The sequence below is a fragment of the Protomyctophum bolini genome (assembly GCF_963924005.1).
Source record: "Protomyctophum bolini genome assembly, chromosome: 12".
NCBI classification, from domain to species: domain Eukaryota; kingdom Metazoa; phylum Chordata; class Actinopteri; order Myctophiformes; family Myctophidae; genus Protomyctophum; species Protomyctophum bolini.
The window spans coordinates 32539752-32558052 of NC_137873.1; the positions used below are offsets into that span (position 1 = coordinate 32539752).

The 18301-nt window shown below is 43.6% G+C and overlaps 1 protein-coding gene across 4 annotated transcripts in view; it reads left to right on the plus strand.

Annotated features, from left to right (window-relative positions):
- Window positions 1–18301, plus strand: part of col15a1b (collagen, type XV, alpha 1b) — a 70922-nt gene that overhangs the window by 29846 nt on the left and 22775 nt on the right. For 2 of the 4 annotated variants that reach the window (XM_080777457.1, XM_080777459.1), the window contains exons 6-19: window positions 3593–3667; window positions 4665–4757; window positions 6844–6955; window positions 8576–8616; window positions 8750–8950; window positions 9378–9404; window positions 10138–10200; window positions 10724–10801; window positions 11641–11703; window positions 11970–12110; window positions 12962–13300; window positions 15004–15057; window positions 16139–16174; window positions 18023–18151. In XM_080777457.1, coding sequence (XP_080633583.1) covers window positions 3593–3667; window positions 4665–4757; window positions 6844–6955; window positions 8576–8616; window positions 8750–8950; window positions 9378–9404; window positions 10138–10200; window positions 10724–10801; window positions 11641–11703; window positions 11970–12110; window positions 12962–13300; window positions 15004–15057; window positions 16139–16174; window positions 18023–18151 — 1452 coding nt within the window. The remainder of the gene's footprint in view (window positions 1–3592; window positions 3668–4664; window positions 4758–6843; window positions 6956–8575; window positions 8617–8749; window positions 8951–9377; window positions 9405–10137; window positions 10201–10723; window positions 10802–11640; window positions 11704–11969; window positions 12111–12961; window positions 13301–15003; window positions 15058–16138; window positions 16175–18022; window positions 18152–18301) is intronic. The other 2 variants (XM_080777458.1, XM_080777460.1) reach the window with 2 other exon arrangements.

The following is an 18301-nucleotide window of genomic DNA, read 5'->3' on the forward strand; positions in this document are numbered from 1 at the left end:
TGAAGCTGTGCATGCCGGAAACGCACCCAAGAACACATGTGGTTGAAATACCACAGGTGTTGAAATGCCTACCAAAAATGTTTAAGAAATCCATCGGTCAAAAGAGGCTTCTACTTCTTCCAGTGAAAGACGCTTCCAAAAACCCTTACCTTGAGGTTTGTTTATGAGCATTTTCGACAGCTAACATTGCATTGATGGAGTGTACTGTCACTAGCTGTAAAAATATATACAAATGTACAGTATATAAAGATATATATATATAGATATATATACAGACAACAAGAGACATGAGAGAAAATGTTTTTGCCAGGATGTCACCTTAGCGGCAAAATATTTATGACACAAAGGAAGTGTGTAACTCAGTGAAGGTTTAGGTTTAGCTTTATGCCCCAAAACAACCAATTCACTTAAAGCCGCTATAAGCAACAATATGTCAAACATTTGAATTACCTTTTTAATGACCAGCAATGGGTTAAACGCTCCCAAGTGACGGGCCACAATCTGCATTCAAAGATTTTCCTAGAAGCTTTGTCATTTCTCATTTTGACCGGGTTTTTTTAACCAATGACAAAGCTTCTAGGAACATCTTTGAATTCAGAATGTGGCCCCTAGATGTGTCACTGAGGGGGAGCGTTTTACACATTGCTGACTGTCTGAATACAAAAAAAAAGAAAAATAATCATTAAAATGTTGACATAGACATAGGCCTATAGTAAAAAAAAAAGAAAAAGGCATATTTTCAACAACAAAAAAGACACTGCCACACAACAAAGTCTAAATTAGTGAATAATGTGCTGATATATACAATTTTTATTACATTTTTTATAATTACTTTATTTTTTAATTAATCACTTGAACCTTAGCAACCCTATTCTGGAGGGAAGACTATCTGAAAATAGCAGATCTACTTTCTCACAACGCGTCACAGCAGCTATTTTCGGTGAAGAGATTTGGTGTCGGCTACTGTATAAGAACTTAAGAAGTTTTCACGAATCTGCAGTAGAGTGTTCATGAATCGCACGTCAGACTTATATACACAGTGTATGTAAGGACATATACACTAAACTCTACACTATGAAATGTACAAACAGCTATGTGAATGAGGCCTATGTCCAAATATGGAGATGACATCATGATAGTGACGTCATAGTGCTGATGAACAAATGTAAAAGAAACACATAACCACTTACATCATCGCACAATGTCATCGCAACCATGTCCTTTAAAATGCAATTTAGCAACAAGCATCCTTGCATGATTATTAAGAAACATTGATTGAACGTGCGTGTGAGATGTTTCATTGGACGGTGTTTCGTTGGAGCGGAGGTCCAAAATGGGGACCATACCAAGCTGCTGTCACAGTGGAGCACGAGGTGTACTCCTTTGGAGGAGAGGACAGCGACAGTGAGGACACTGAGGTCCTCGTCTTCAACACGGTGTCTTTGCGCTGGACAAAATTGTCCCCGAAAGGAGAACGTCCCTCCAGACGCCAGAGGTACACAGCTGTGCTGATAGAATATACCGTCTACATCTGGGGAGGTTCTGTCGAAACAAGTACATGCTGCAACATACTTTATGCCTTTGATGTCGACACCCACAGATGGTTCAAGCCCAGGGTTTCTGGTACTGTTCCAGCGGCGGGGCGCGACCACTCAGCATGTGTCCTGGGGAAGGTCGTGTACATCCACGGGGGGCAGTTCCCACCAAAGTTAAGATACAGATTAACCTCTGATATCTACAAGATGGACACAGTCACAATGGTCTGGACTTTAATTAACACCAGTGGCACACCACCGCCTAGTTCAACAAGGCACTCTTCCACCATCATCGGGACAAAGATGTTTATAGTTGGCGGAAGCACGATGCAACATCAGAGTGTTCGACACAGAGAACAACCACTGGCTGATAATTCCTTCAGCACAGCTTCTTAAAATACACTATGGTAATTCAACTATTTTCTACAATGGAGAGCTGTACATATCTGGTGTCGGCGACATTTGGAAATTCAACCCAGAATTCAACTCCTGTACGAATGTTGAGCCCAAGGGGGAAGGCCCGACTGCCACATTTAGGATGTGCTGCTGCATGGTGGTGGGAGACCGTATCATTCTCTTTGGAGCAGACAGCAAACCTGATGACCTGTACATCTTAGATTTAAGTCCTAGTCTGAAGACGTTATGTAAGCTAGCTGTTAATCAGTACGGTCTGGAACAGTCTGGACTACCACACAACGTCAGGTGGGAACTGCCAACAGCAATGAATAAAATAACATAAGGCCCCATGGAAAGAGTGAAGTGTCAAGTGAGAGATGGGCTGTATTTGAAATACTTTTGTATTTTGCTGGGATGGAAGAAATGAGAACATTTACACAGCCTCAGGTCTAAACTGTAGGGGCAAAACACACGCACCCATACACAACACAACACAACACAATGTGTGATGTCACTTCTATTCCGCCTTCTGATTGGCTTACACTCAAATTGAACCACAAATGAGAGGCATTTACATTTACATTGTATTTTTCCAAACCGAGGGGCGCTCTTATCATCATACATCATCTCATTCCGGCCAATCACAATTTGCGTCCAGCTGTGACCATGGAGAAGAGATCCCTGCGTCTGTCCAGACGCAGGATTCTCTGAACACATGCTGTGTTCAGCATGTGACAACGAGGTACGATGAAGTATAATCGGGCTTAATAGTGTCCGAAGAAGGGATGAGGCTTGTAAAAGTGTAGACTCTATAGAGGGTATGCGCATGCATAATGTGAGTCATGGCAAAGTGTGTGGCAAAGTGAGTTTAACCTCCATAAAGTAGTTGCCTACTCAAAGCGCCCAAGGACACTTCAACATGTAGACAGGAGAAGGACACTTCAATATGTAGACAGGAGAAAGGACAGGAGAAGGACACTTCAATATGTATACAGGAGAAAGGACAGGAGAAGGACACTTCAACATGTAGACAGGAGAAAGGACACTTCAATATGTAGACAGGAGAAAGGACAGGAGAAGGACACTTCAACATGTAGACAGGAGAAGGACACTTCAATATGTAGACAGGAGAAAGGACAGGAGAAGGACACTTCAACATGTAGACAGGAGAAAGGACACTTCAACATGTAGACAGGGGAAAGGACAGGAGAAGGACACTTCAACATGTAGACAGGAGAAGGACACTTCAACATGTAGACAGGGGAAAGGACAGGAGAAGGACACTTCAACATGTAGACAGGGGAAAGGACAGGAGAAGGACACTTCAACATGTAGACAGGGGAAGCTGGGATTCGAACTGCCGACCCACGGATCATTGGACAACCTGCTCTACCTCCTAAGCCATAGCCATCGTTGATGTGCATCAGGCTTCTCTCCAGCTCTCAGTACCATTAATGGCTAAGCTAACACTTTGAAAAAGGAGATACCGACCCTTTCTCATGTTTCTTTTTTTTTGTATCCAGCTCCATTCAAGAGCAAGTCACTTTAATGTTGTGTTATTGACTTCATTATGGAATAATATGAATACATATATTTGACAGTATTTGCTCTCTCTCTCTCTCTCTCTCTCTCTCTCTCTCTCTCTCTCTCTCTCATATCAGGGTTCGATCCAGCAGCTGGTGATAAAAGACGATCCAAGAGCAGCTGAGGAGCAGTGTGAGGAGGATGACCCCTATGTGAGTCTTTCGCACGCGCACACACACACACACACACACACACACACACACACACACGTGTGCGTCCCGATGTGCTGGTTGGTGCCTTGCATGGTTTCCGCTGCCGTCGGTGTGTGAATGTGTGTGTGAATGAGTGAATGTGTGAATGTAATGCACAATCTATGTAAAGCGCCTTGGATAAAGGCGCTATATAAATGCACCATTTACCATTTATGGACAGATTGTGTTTGGTGATGATGGTATGAATCAACAGTTCCCTCTAGTGGTCATGGGGGTGTATTGCACAGTCAACCTTGGCTGGAGTTGGTGGCAAACTAACAGTTTGCAAAAAAACGTACAGTGGTACAATTATGCAATGATGCTAAAAGCACAACACAAAGAAGGGCTTGTTTCCAATGTGGTCCTGTGTATTCAATTAATCAGAATTGAGTCTCATGATGAATGTGATGGAAACATGTTAAGTGTCATCACTCCTCATGTGGCCAGCGTACAGTATACTGGCGGTTGACCTTTCAGGTGCTTAAGTTATGACAGGAAGCACCATAATCATCATCATCATCATGACATTTGGTGCCTGTTAAATCACTAGTTTGTTTCTAGCCGTGTTTCACATGACGCTCGTACACGAGCGTCAATGCGGAACAACGTGGAACGCACGGGTGCTAATAGCTGACCCAGGACAATTATAACGTCCTAACACCCGTGGTGAGCACTTTACATTTGAAATCTGAACGTTTACATGTACAGTATGTACGTTTACATTGTGTGTTGTACATGTTTGCTCTGTAAATGTAGCGGTCCAAAAAAAAAAAACAGTCTGAAGTGGAAGCGTGACTGTCATGATCATGACAGTCATGTTTCAGGGCTTTGTTTCTTTTCTAAAGGCTTTTCTGTCATTATAAACAAAGCCTTTTGCGTCCATATATGTACAGTACATGTTTCCTGCTAGATCTAGTTTTTGCCTTGAAATGAATTTGTGATGCAATGTTTGCTAAAGGCCTCGGGTGATGTCAGCGGAGACGGTGATCTGGACGACAGGGAGACGGAAGAAGAGATGATGAAGAAAGACAGAAAGCACAACAGACCCTGGGTAAGATGGATGGATGAAAGACTGATGTTGGCTGGATGGATGGATGGGATGGATGGATGGATGGAGATGAGTGGGAGAAGTGATGGCCACACATTCTCTCTCTGCACCATAGTGCCGGATTGGGCCAACATCTGACCACTCGTCAACCTTTGACACGACGGGATTCCCTGTCGTTTTACAATGGTCCTCCTGGTCGTCACACCGTTCTCACCCCTAAACACTTAAAACACCAGTAAAAAACATGTTAGGCGTGTGTCAGGCGAAAAGAAGTGGCTTGGACTCCTCATGAGGTCAGTCCGTTCCTCTCCCCAGGTTGGCAGAGGGAGTGTAGCGCGCAGGATTTCCAACGGATTCATATGTTATCACTGCATTAAATTCACGCTAACATCCGTTATCAAGACGTTGGAATATGGCCATATTGGCCATACTGACATTGTTTTCAGCGATGGTGCTCAGCTGTGTTCACTTGGAGCGCTCCCAGGACAGTGTAGACGGGGGCATGGATGGAAAGTAGGGGGAACTAATATTTACTATTCTGTGCCTATCGGTATTCGGTACGCAACTCGAACAGCGCTGAGTCGGCCCTGGTGCCCGTCGCAATGCTCGGCTCAAGGCCACCAGAGACGGCGCCATGGTCACGGTCATGGTTGGTCATGGTCACAAAAAGCAAGCACTCCCTAACGTGTCAGTAGTTTCACTTACGCGTTTCCTAGTATGTCTGATTATTATCACATATTGGCTCTATTCCAAGCTTCTGATCAGCGACATATTCTTGATTTATAGGCTGATAGCATTCGAAGCGGGGTGGGATTACATAGACAATTGACACCGGGTGAAAAATATTGGGTTACAAAAATCGTGGGGAAAAAAATATGAAAAAGAAAAAAGGTTAATAGACACAGAGGTTAAAGTTTGGGACGAAGTTAAGGTTAGGCATAGAGGGTGAATGGTTACGGTTAACGGTTAGGGGTGGGGGAAGGGTCACACACACACACACACACACACACACACACACACACACACACACCAACATGTGACATCGCAGGCGGTCCCATCTAACGTCGACGGATGATCAAATATGCCCCACACGTACTCACACATGTCGCTCGTGACGGGTGTGAGTGCGTTTGCGACAGGGGGGTGGGTGAGTGAGTGTGTATTGTGGGATGCATATGGGAGGGATGTATTTATTTCTGAATGGACAGGTGATTGATAGATCAACAGAACAGATGAATGGACGTGATTGATGTCACACATGCATCCTTCCTGACACACCAAACTGAGACGTCTAGTGACTTTTCTTTAAAATTATGAATCGCGTGTTCACCTACGGTACTCCTAATCAGCAGGAAACGTATACAACAGCTGCGTGCGTCCGTGCGTGCATGCGTGCGTTCGGTGTTCCGTTTGTCTGTTTTATCCTCCCACAACCAGGAAGTCAGCCTGACCCCAAACATCCCATAATGAACGCTGACTTTGAAGCTTCAGAAGGAAATGCAGCCGCCATAATGTAAACACAGTGTTAGTTAGTAACTGAAGCCTTGCATGGCGGACAGACAGCCATGTACACAGTTGCCAAGCTTCAGTGGTGGAAAAAGTACTCACATTGTTTACTTAAGTATCAATACTGCAATATACTCCGCTACAATTAAAAGTCCCGAATTCAGAATGTACTTACAAAAGTATTGGCATCCAAATGTACTTTAAAGTGCCAATAGACTCATTTTGCAGAATGTCCCGTTTCAAGATAACAAATTGTATGCAAATCCTTTGAAAATAGCAGATCTACAAAGCTCACAATGCGTATCGCATCGCAGCGCATTGCATGCTTGTAGATCGGCTATTTTCAAATGGCCGAAATGTAGCGCTGAAGGGGTTAGTGTATGTTTTGTAATAATAATCAAAATCTACAAAGTAACTAGTAACTAAAGTTTTCACATAATTGTAGGAGTACAACACCAGACACACAGCAACAGTGAGGGCTAAAAATGGGCAACTTTCATATCTCTTTTTCAATCAGTCTAAATACAGTATCTCTTTCCTTTTATATGATGTCTGTCTGTCTGTCTGTCTGTCTGTCTGTCAGGAGGACAGTGTTCCAGTGTTAGCCCCTCCCACCGAGGCGCCAGAGGTGGAGATAGATGAGTATTCTGGTCACCTGACCCCAACAGTGGCCAATGAAGAGCTGCTGCTTACAGGTATGTGGGACATTACAACTAAAAAAGAATATTATATATTTACGTATGTACTTACATATATATTGTGGAAACATAGCAATACTGCCTCATCAAAGTTGGTGTTGTGACTTTATATACTGTCAATTACTTGCATGAGAGGGGGAGAGGTGGTGGAGTTAGTTACTTTAGCAGACAGTTTGAGGGTCCACTGGAGTTAAGAGTTTCTTTCTGAAGCGCTTTTTACTACTAACCAATACACACACGTAAAGGGTGCTTTATAGAGCGTCGCAGTCCCTCCCCCTTTCAGAAAAGAGAGTGGCCCAGGAAATGAAAACCCAATGCATTCTCCTTCTTATTTAATTTATTTAAAGACCTTTTAAGTGCCGTACAAAGCCAACTCTTGTCGTGACAAATCATGACAACACACACAATTTTTCGGGCCAAACAAATAATTACAAAGAAGAAAAACAACAAAAAAAGTGGGTTTTCATTTCCTGGGCCACTCGTTTTTCTGAAAGGGGGAGGGACTGCGACGCTCTATAGCACTTATTTATGCAAAAGCAAATAAATCAAAACCTCAAAAAAGGACTTAGGTGGTTTCCTGAAATGTATCATCTACACTGGAGCCATCCTAAGTAATATATTAGTGTACAGCACCAGTACAGTGACCATCGGGGACCTATTGGCTAGATGCACACAGAATTACTCTTACTACTTCCTTCACAGGTGTTACCGATGATACTAATTAAGCCTCTTAATTTCAAGGACACCCATAACTCTGAGAGTGTACAAATGGAACCAAATGGACCCAATGGTCCATTTGGTTTCCATTTGTACGCTTTCCAGTGAGCCGATGTGCACAGCAATAGCAGTTTGACCAGAACGGAACAGAGCCTCCATTAGTGTCAGCGGTAACACCTGTGAAGGAAGTAGGGAACGGGGCCAAGTTCCGTGTGTGTGCATGGAGCCCATTCCAGTTGTAATGCCAGTACCTTGGTTAGGAGCACATGCAGTCTAGTATGTTACTAGACTGCATGTGTGTAGGAGGAAACCACAGTACCAGGAGGAAACCCACATAAACACAGGGAACACATGCAAACTCCACCACATTATTTGTCCTCTCTCAATCACAGTTAATGTGTTCTGTATTTCTGCTGGGGGTTTATAACGCAATGAAATTGTTAGATTTCATAATGAATATCTTGGGTGTTATTTTAGGGAAGAAAAGTTCGATATGTGAAAATACGGTTATAATATTGACAGACTTATACAAAATGGAAAGGTTCCCCGATTGTCTCTAAAAGTACATGGTTTCGGATACTAGTCCCTTGGGTCATGTAGTAGTCGGTGCATGGCGCCGAGCGAGTCTGGGTGAGCACCGTTCCGGTCCTTGGTAAAAACAGAGAGAAGGACTCTGGGGAGAGCGGTGGTTTTCTCTTCACCGCAGCTCAGTGACGTCATGTTGGAAGTTTTCGGGGATAGCGGTGGTCACCAGCACCAAAAGCCGCCATACGCTGAGTTGACGGTGCGCATGATCGAACCCAGAATCTTGTGGTGCGAAAGGCGAGTGCTCTAATCTTATTATGTAGTATAAGGCTTCAATTTCTGGCTGTTGTTAATGACATCATATCCTGTGCACAGCAGGTTCACACCAAACGGAGGAACCAGGCGAGAGAGGAGATGTAAGTTCAAAGGTCAACATATTGTTGTGCGTGCGTGCGTGTTGTGTACGTGCGCGTGTACAGTATGTGCACGTGCGTGTTCCGGAGGGATAAAAAAGTTAATATCATATTCTGTTTCCACTCGGTTCTCCAGGGTCAAAGAATCTATAGGGGCCCAAAAGGCGCAAGAGGGGACCAAGGACCCCCGGGTCCCCCTGGCCCATCGGGTACCTCTTCTTCTCCTTCTGGACACGGGACGTTGGATGAGCCCCAGGTGCAGCCGGGCCCCCGGGGGACACAAGGACCAGAAGGACAACCTGGACCTACTGGACAGCCAGGGAAAGACGGACAACTGGTAATTATTACTACTGTCTAAAAAGAGAGAATCAACATTCTCTCTTTTTCCGCATAACATAGGTTAAGTTGACACCTTCCGTGTCATTGTAGACTAGAGAGTGCTATTAAACCCTGTGTAAGTGTGTATATATATACTGTATACTTTGTTAACCGGGGTCCCCCAGGGGTCTATCTATCTGCTATTAACATTAACATTGGACTATACTATACAGAGACATTGGAGATGTTGCCACATGGAGGGGGGATGAGGGAGGGAAGAGGGGTGGGAAAAAAAAGAAAAGAAGAAAATCTTGGGAACTGCTCTTATATCGTTTGTAGAAATGCTATATGTACTATTATACTGCACTTTCCAAATAAAACAAATATTATATAAAAAAAAAAAACATTAACATTGGCTCTTTCTCTCGTTCCTCTCTCTCCTTTAGGGAACCAAGGGTGACGCAGGAGTCCCGGTATGTTCTTAACCCGTTTTGCAATCCATGTCCTGTCCTTGTGACTGTCCTAGCTTGGCTCTTGTTTTGTTTTTATATAGTTTTCGTCAGTGAAAAACGGTAGTCGACGGGCATTTTTCGTCATAGTTTTAGTCTCCCCCTTCCCTCTGCAACCCGCTGTCACACCGTTCTACTGGGTACCGCACACACAGAAAAATGATTTACCGGTAATTTCTTCACTGTTCATGATGCTTCACATCAGATGCTCTGAATTAGCCCCTTAGCTAAGTCCTTCTCCAACCCGTGTTAGCAACGGTTACTATTAGAGGAGACATGGCAAGCTTTCCTTCTTACCCATTGAGATGCACATTAAACGATGGGATTTCTCCATCAATAATAATCGATCATTTCAGTGGCAAGAGTTTCAAAATCTAGTCAACCAGGCCTGCAGTAGGCTATGCACTGGACAAATGTGCATGACATTATTTCAATAAACTAGAAATACGGAACTACGGTGATTGATTAGTATTATCGCCATCACCTGGGGGTGGCTCAGTCGTGTAACTTACTTGACGTTAAGTCGTGTATGTGTTCAACAACACAGCCATGTAAAAAACACTGACAGTCACAGCTATGAGGTGACGAAAGGTTGCCAGCCTTCGCAACGGTTGCTAAACTATTTGGATTAGCATTGGACAGTCGCTTTTTGTGGTGGGGTTTAGCGGAGGGCTAATTGTGTGTTGTTCTCATCTAGGGAGACAAAGGACCGCGCGGGTTTCCAGGTCTGGCTGGAGAGGCTGGGGCCAAAGGGGAGAAGGTACTGTAATATTAAATAAACTTTTACTCACTTTCTATTCCACCTTGCTTGTGTTACCTTTGCGACTCTGCCTGCCCGTCCTTCTGAGATCTTCATATAGCGGTTGTCTTAATACATTTTGATGACTATGGGCCAATTCTCCGGAAGTAAGAAGGGTTATTCTGTGTGCTTATAGCCCATTAGAGTCGTCTCTCAGCAGGGTATTCATCTGCTTACTATAGAGGGTGTGCGCGTGACATCATCATCAAACCCGGACATTATGCAGGAACGCCTACTGAGTGTTAAAAAAAATACTTTCTGGCTTTGACAGCCCATACATCTAAACAGAAAAGTCCTATATGATTGCATTAAACAACGTTAAACAATGCTAAACTCACTTTTCCTCTCACTTTGCCATTCACTTTATGCATGCGCATACCCTGAGTCTATACTGTAGTTCCATTCACTTTCTAATTGTACTCTTTTTCCTCTTCTGTTTCCCTACTAAACAACAACAACCTCCCACCTGCATCCTGTCATTCAGGGAGACCAAGGAGTTGGCTCACCTGGGCCCCCAGGCCTGCCCGGCCCCCCTGGACCCCCAAGATCCCGCAGTGTACCTGTGAGTAGAATTCAGAGACAAGACAATACCCCCAAAAACATCACAATATCTGCAAAGTTATTTCATCTCTCTGCTATACATCCTATAGAGCGTCGCAGTCCCGCCCCCTTTCTTGACAACGAGTGCCCCGGGCGACAATTTCCAATTAGTTTTTTCCCACAGACGTTTCATAAAGTATTTATTTAAAGACCTGTAAGCCTCGGTCAAAGCCAACTGGGATCATGACAACAATTTTTTGTCGGGGGCGGGACTGCGACGCTCTATACTATAGCCTAGTCAGTGTGTATAGTTTCAATGTACAGATTATTGATCTTCTTTGTATATTCTACTGTTAGACTGATGATATTAGTCTACTTATGATCCTAGATGACTATTTCTATACATCTGATTACCTAGTGTTATAGGACTCAAGTCACTGACTCGTCTCGAGTCCAATCTCGAGTACACATTTTCATTTACTCTGTCTCGTCTCGGTCTCGCACATAATTTGACTTGGACTTGACTCGATCTCAGACTCGGGACTCGGGACTCTTCTCTGCACCGAGTCCACTCGAGTCACAATGCACTACAATGCAGAAATGTATTACCGGTATACCCAAATTATGAGGAGCTCATTCACATTAACATTATAAGAGAGCTGTCTGGCGCTTAAAGAGTATAGCTGACTCTCCTGCCTGCTCTCACAGTCTCGACTCGGTCTCGCCTCCCGTCGGTCTCGAGTCTCGACCCCCTCCAACACTCGGTCTTGACTTGGACCCCCCCCCATGTATTACCTCGTGTTATCCTTGCTTACTGTAAATCGTCTGCTAAATGCCTAAACTTGTGTGTGTGTTTTTCAGTATGGAGCCGATGCCCTGGGCTCTGGGTTTGAAGACTTGGACAGTGACACAGAACTGCTCCGGGTACGGAATGGTCCTGTTCTAACCACTAGATGGCAGTGTGTTCTAGCTACAGACAATGCAAAGACAACCATGCATACACTTCTTGTCTAAAGCCCAGCGATGTGCAACAGCAACAACAAGTTAACAACCAGTGTTGATTTTTGCAGCAAATTTAGATTTTTAGATAGTTTCGTCAGTCGAAAAGGGTATAGTCGACGAACATTTTTCGTCATAGTTTTAGTTGACGAAATCAACACTGACAACAACTCTTTATTTCTCGTAACTAGGGTCCTCCCGGCCCCCCCGGGCCCCCGGGGCCCCCTGGACCTTTGGGCTCAGGAGATGGCCTGTCTTCTGGCCATGGCGGACCGCCCGGTGCCGGTGGAAAAGACGGCCTGAACGGGCCCCCAGGCAAGCCTGGGATACCTGTAAGTTACGTCGGAAAATAATGTTAGAACAACATTTCAACTATTAAAACTCAATAACTTTTTAAGGCACCAGAGGGATGGTTTTGTCTTTTCAACAAGAGCCTTTAATTAAAACCACTTAAACTTCCCTTACAAGGAACACTTGGAAGTCCACCAGGGTCTATACTCTATATTCTTTCCCCCCTCGCCATCAAACCAAACAAAAGCCTGGTTGGTTTTAGTGCTAACATACACTATTGGAAAACTGGACCTGTCCTTATTTTACACTGGACTGAGGTAGTGTCAATGCAAATTAACATGTATCCAAACTATCCATGTCCTGTTTAGGCTTCGATAAGGATTACTAGTCTGTTGTGTCTGTCTCTTTTCTCTCCCACATTTCCATCTCTGTTCCTAATATTTTGTTTCTAATTTGAATTGAAAGTGTTTTACTGTTTTCTTGTTTTTCACTGAGTTTCAGCAACATTGAGTTTGTCCTGTTTTTGTGTAGTTTTGTCATTAACTGTCTGTCTGTCTGTCTGTCTTGTCTCCACTCTGTCTCTCTTTGCTTGGTCATTTTTTTCACGTCCACTATCTCTCTTCTTTTACACTTGTCATTCTTTCATGTCGCCTTTCTTCTTCTCTTCTTTTTCTTTCTTTTTCATCTTTTATCCTCTCTTTTTCTTAATCTATACTCCCCCCTCTCTCTCTCTCTCTCTCTCTCTCTATTTCTCTCTACTCCATCACTCCCATCCATCCATCCATCCATCTCTCTCTCTCTCTCTCTCTCTCTCTCTCTCTCTCTCTCTCTCTCTCTCTCTCTCTCTCTCTCTCTCTCTCTCTCTCTCTCTCGTACTGCATTTCTGTTCCAGATTTTAGATGATTGGTTTAGTGGTACTGATGGTTCAGATTCCAGCTCAGAGGTCACCTTTAAGGCTGTCTCAGAGCTCGGCTCTGGATTCGGTACTGATTTCAGTTCTGGCTCTGGCTCTGGTTCTAGTTCTGGTTCTGGTTCTGGTTCTGGTTCTGGTTCTGGTTCTGGTTCTGGTTCTAGTTCTGGTTCTGGTTCTAGTTCTGGTTCTAGTTCTGGTTCTGGTTCTGGTTCTGGTTCTAGTTTTGGTTCTGGTTCTAGTTCTGGCTCTGGCTCTGGCTCTGGTTCTGGTTCTGATGGTTCCGGGTTTGAATCTGGTTCCGGATGGGGTTCAGGCGAGGTATACTGCTCTGGTTTCCTCTGTGAACCAGCAGGCGCTAAAAGGCAGAAATACAGTCAACAAGCTTAAGTATTGGCACAGTGAGTGAGCTAACACTTTAGCAAAGCAAATGTATTTGTAACCACTTAAGCCCCTTTTAAAATGTAGCTAAAATAGCTGATTTGCAAGCTCACAATACGATAGGAAGAATAGGAGGTGTTGCAAGCTTGTGAATCGGCTGTTTGCTATTTTGTTAAAGGTTTTGACATGCCCAAAATGGGGATGCACAAATTAACTTCTTTCTCATTCTTGTCTAGTAAACCATAAGAAATTAAATGCACTCATTTGAGTTATTAACCAGAACCGTTGTACCTATACGTACTAGTAGCATGGCACATCAAATGACACCCAACTATTAGCTCACTGTTTAAGTATTCAAGCTGACAGACTGACTGTATATGATCTCCAACCATATTGTCTTCACTAACGGCTGATTGGTTTCAATGGCTGCAGGTTCAATTCAATCCAATGCAGTGTGCGTGCGTGCGTGTGCGTGTGCATGTGCGTGTGCGTGAGTGTGAGTGTGTGCGTGTGCGACTGCGTGCGTGCATACGTGTGTGCCATTTCTTTGCCCTTCTGCAAACTCGTAGCAGCCGACTTTTGCTAACAAGTAACAAGGCATCTGATCTGTTTTCAACCAAGAACTTAGGTCAATTCAATTTCATTTCAATGAAGGAATTACAGTGAATTTTGAGCTGAAATGGAATTGACTGTTCTGAGCCATTTTTTGCTTCCTTCATCCAACATGGTTCATGGAGAGAATCTGCCTTTTACACTATAGTCTGTTGTATTCTCTTTGTATTCTTTGACCATATTCCAAGGGCTCTTAGAGACAGTGTTTCAAGGCATATAACGCATATTGATGTGACTGAGAATTTGTTGAAAAGAAAATCAAATGTGAAACACTCAAATTAGTTTGCAATATTGTAAAAAGCTTGTGATCACTTTGCTTTCCAATTTAATAGTTAATAATATCCCGTAAGATTTTTTACTTTTGTAACTTGTAACCGTATTCAAGAAGTCAATCATTGCCTCCCCCTGTCCAGCCGAGACGTGTGATGGGGGAAAGGAACTGGTTGGAATAACGTGTTCCTTCCACGTGCTATGTCCAACCAGGGAAACTCCTCCCTGTCAGGTGAATAGAAGCAGCTTGGACTCCACATGCATAGAAGGAAGCATGTGTCCGTTGTGTCAGTCCGTAGCTCTCGCCAGGTTAGTAGAGGGAGGAGAGTAGCGCCCAGGATTACATTAGATAATTGACACCGGGTGAAAAAATGGGTTGCAAAATTGTCGGATTAAAAAATTAAACAAAAAGTCAAACATTTGATGAGCTTTTCAAGCAGTCAAAAATATGCAGTCACTACCCCACTGTGCCATGGGACTTTCTCATCTATTGAACGTCTCACATACTCACGTACAACTCACGTAATCTTCTACTAACTGTACAGTGAAGAAACCTGACCGTCCTTTTGCTCTGGTGCAGTCAAGTTAAACCATGCTGGCTGTCCTTGTTGGAATGGCGTTTATCATTGTTGTCCCTACTGGAATGGCTGAAGGGACATAGGCCTAACCTGCGAACGGACATACCATTACTTACTCATTACTTCTATGTTTTTGTCTGTGTGTATCTGTCTCTCTGTCAATGTGTCCGTCTGTCTATCCAGGGAGCAGCAGGAAGAGATGGAGTTCCAGGTCTCCCAGGAGCTGTAGGAGTGAAGGTAAAACCATTGAAGAACTGGAAAATGTCTGGCCTGTGCATTAAAACACTTCTGGTGCCACTGAATCCTTCAGAATCATGCCGCTAGAGTGCCAGTCAGCTTTTATTATGTCCATTTCTACATTTTATCGCGCTGATGAAGTTATTTCTCTTCAGAAGCGTTAATATTGTAACCCGTGATGGTGCATAAAGTCAGAAATTATCCCGGAACATCCACGCTTTGATCCACTGCATGGATGCAGTGTAGATTCAGAGAAAAAAGGGTTTTTAGACTTAAGCCTTAAACAAGGAAGTGAATGGTGAGCAAGGCATTGCCTAGCAACCGGGCCGTTGATTTATACATCAGCCAACGTATTAAGTGTTGTGGTGCCATGAACGCAGGCATGTTGCATTATTATGGGAAAGTCATATTTCTAAGTTGACTGCGACCTGCCATACAAAGTTACTCAGTTCTTCCTTGCCTTGGTTTCGTGACAAACCTTTTCTCAGTTTTTCATGACCCCTAGAACAGATGCTGTCTATCACATCCACATGTGTTATGTATAAGAATGTTGGATGGTCATCTGTCACCATCACAGATTAATTGTCTTCTCACCATACTTCTGGTCTTAAATTAAGTAGTTACATACCAAATGCAATCAAAATGTCCTACACCCCGAACGCCCGGGGGTATTTAGGACCATTGAATCAGGGCGCCCAGCGATTTGCAGCTACGGTGTGCATTTCAAGGTGCACGGGCGCCATCTTGAATGTAGCTAGATGTAGCCAAAACACTCGTGAGGCGATCGACAACAACGGGAGGTATGATTTACTTCTAACGCGACTAGCGACAGGATAGCATTAATGTTCCGTCCTGTGATTAATCTCTGTCTTGAGCGCTGAGTGTAACTATTTCATAGGACGGAGACCTCCCTCCGTTCATGCTGCTCAGGGTGTTAACCAATATGCCCCGGGAAAAATAGTGTCCAGATATGTAACAGGAGCTGTATGTATTATCCATGACCATTGTTAACAACTCCAAACAAATACCCTTTATTTCTTTCTTTCTTTCTTTCTTTCTATACCGTCCATCTTTTTCTTAGGGTGAATCCGGCCTACATGGACCAACTGGACAAAAGGTAACTCATTGATCAGGGTGTGGGGTTTAATTGATTGATTGATTGATCAGCGTGTGGGGTTTATTGATTGATTGATCAGGGTGTAGGGTTTATTGAGTTTCTGCTACATCTCTTCGTTCCATTTAAATGACTTAACAAAGGCAAGACAAGCATTGGCCTCCTGAAAACAGTATTTTTGTCAACATGAATACTCTCCGTGTGTAACCCTATGGTATATACAGGGGGATTGTTCCTTTAACTGGGTTTGGCGGGCTGAGCGCGCCGGCGAGGAGTATTATGTAGCCTGGATCCAGCCCAAAGACCCGCCCACTCTCTGAGTGGACTGCATCTCTTGGTCTGGTGTTGCACTGTGAACCTACCAGTAAGACGCGCAAACGCGGGAAGCGAACGCAGCTGAGACCCTGCAGATCATGTCTGTCTGTCTGTCTGTCTGTCTGTCTGTCTGTCTGTCTGTCTGTCTGTCTGTCTGTCTGTCTGTCTGTCTGTCTGTCTGTCTGTCTGTGTGTCTGTGTGTCTGTCCCGCTGTTACTGTATATGTGGACCTGGCCCCTTTTGTGCCCATATATGGAGCTGAGTGATTTGTTTGTAATTGATACAACACACTCCATATTTGGACGTATTGATGCAACTCACTCCATATTTGGACGTATAGCGGGACAGACAGACAGACAGACAGACAGACAGACAGACACACACACACACACACACACAGACAGACAGACAGACATGATCACTGCGTTCGCAATAATTTCTTCGGTACAATTTTTTTTTATCCAATGACAATCGGTGGTGGGGGTGGGTCTAACGAACAACCAATCAGCGCTGAGGCCAGCGTCATCACACAGCGTCATCACACAGCGCAACACACATGAGGAAGGAGGGGGAAAACAACAACAATGGCTATTGGTTGAGGGAAATTCTAATCCCCTCCCCCTTGAAATCGCTCAGACAGGAGACAAAATGTCAGAATGTCAGCTTCAAGTCAAAGCTACAGTCTGATAATCAGGCTAAGTATTATGGGATTACTTGTGTTTACTTTCTGTTCTGATGTAGAGGGAAGTGGTTGCTCTAATCAGAGGAAGAGTTATGTTATGTTAGTTGTTTACTACAGACCGTTCATACAGAATTAGAACCCTGGCTGATCACGTTTGTTATTTTGAATTATTTTTGTTTATTAAATCACCGGTTCTACAATACGGACTAAAATAAAGGATTACTCCGGAGAGTTATACATGTTAGTAACTAAGTATTTACTCAAGCACTGTACTTAAGTGCAATTTTGAGGTATTTGTACTTTACTCAAGTATTTCCAATTTCCAATACTTTTACTTCTACTCCACTACATCTCAGAGGCAAATATTGTACTTTTACTACACTATATTTATTTGAAAACTCTAGTTACTAGTTACTTTGATTAATTATTACAAAACAGTAAACACTATATACATTTCGGCCATTCGAAAATACTTTAACCCATTTTAGGCGGGGACCCATTTTGGTGTTAGCATTATGTTATGCTTTAGCTATTGAAAAATAGCAGATCTACAAGCTCATAGCGCGCCACCGAGAGGCGCGCTACGAGCTTGTAGGTCTGCTATTTTTGAAAAATCTAATAACGACTGACATAGAAACATAGCTTTTTCAGAAAACTGTCATTTTCAAACAGACATTTTTTTAATCTGATCTCAGGTCAGAATGGGTTAAGTACATTTTCATGCCAATGCTTTTGTACTTTTACTCAAGCACATTTTGAATTCTGGACTTATTATTATTTTTTACTTGTAACCTAGTGTTGCAGTATTGTCACTTGTACCTTTTTCCACCACTGGTCCTTGGTTGTGTCTCCAGGGTGAATGTGGACCCGAAGGCGTGGCCGGGACCCCAGGCGCCAAAGGACCCACAGGGAAGAGGGGCCCCAACGGGACCCCGGGAACACCAGGGCCCCCGGGACCTCCAGGAACCAGATTCTTTGTAGAGGTAATCAGTGGTGTAAAAGTAACTAAGTACATTTACTCTGGTGCTGTACTTAATCGGAATAATCTGAATATTTCCAATTGTTTGTACTTTTTACTTAGACTCCATTATACATCTCAGAGGCAAATATACTTTTACTCCACTACAATTATT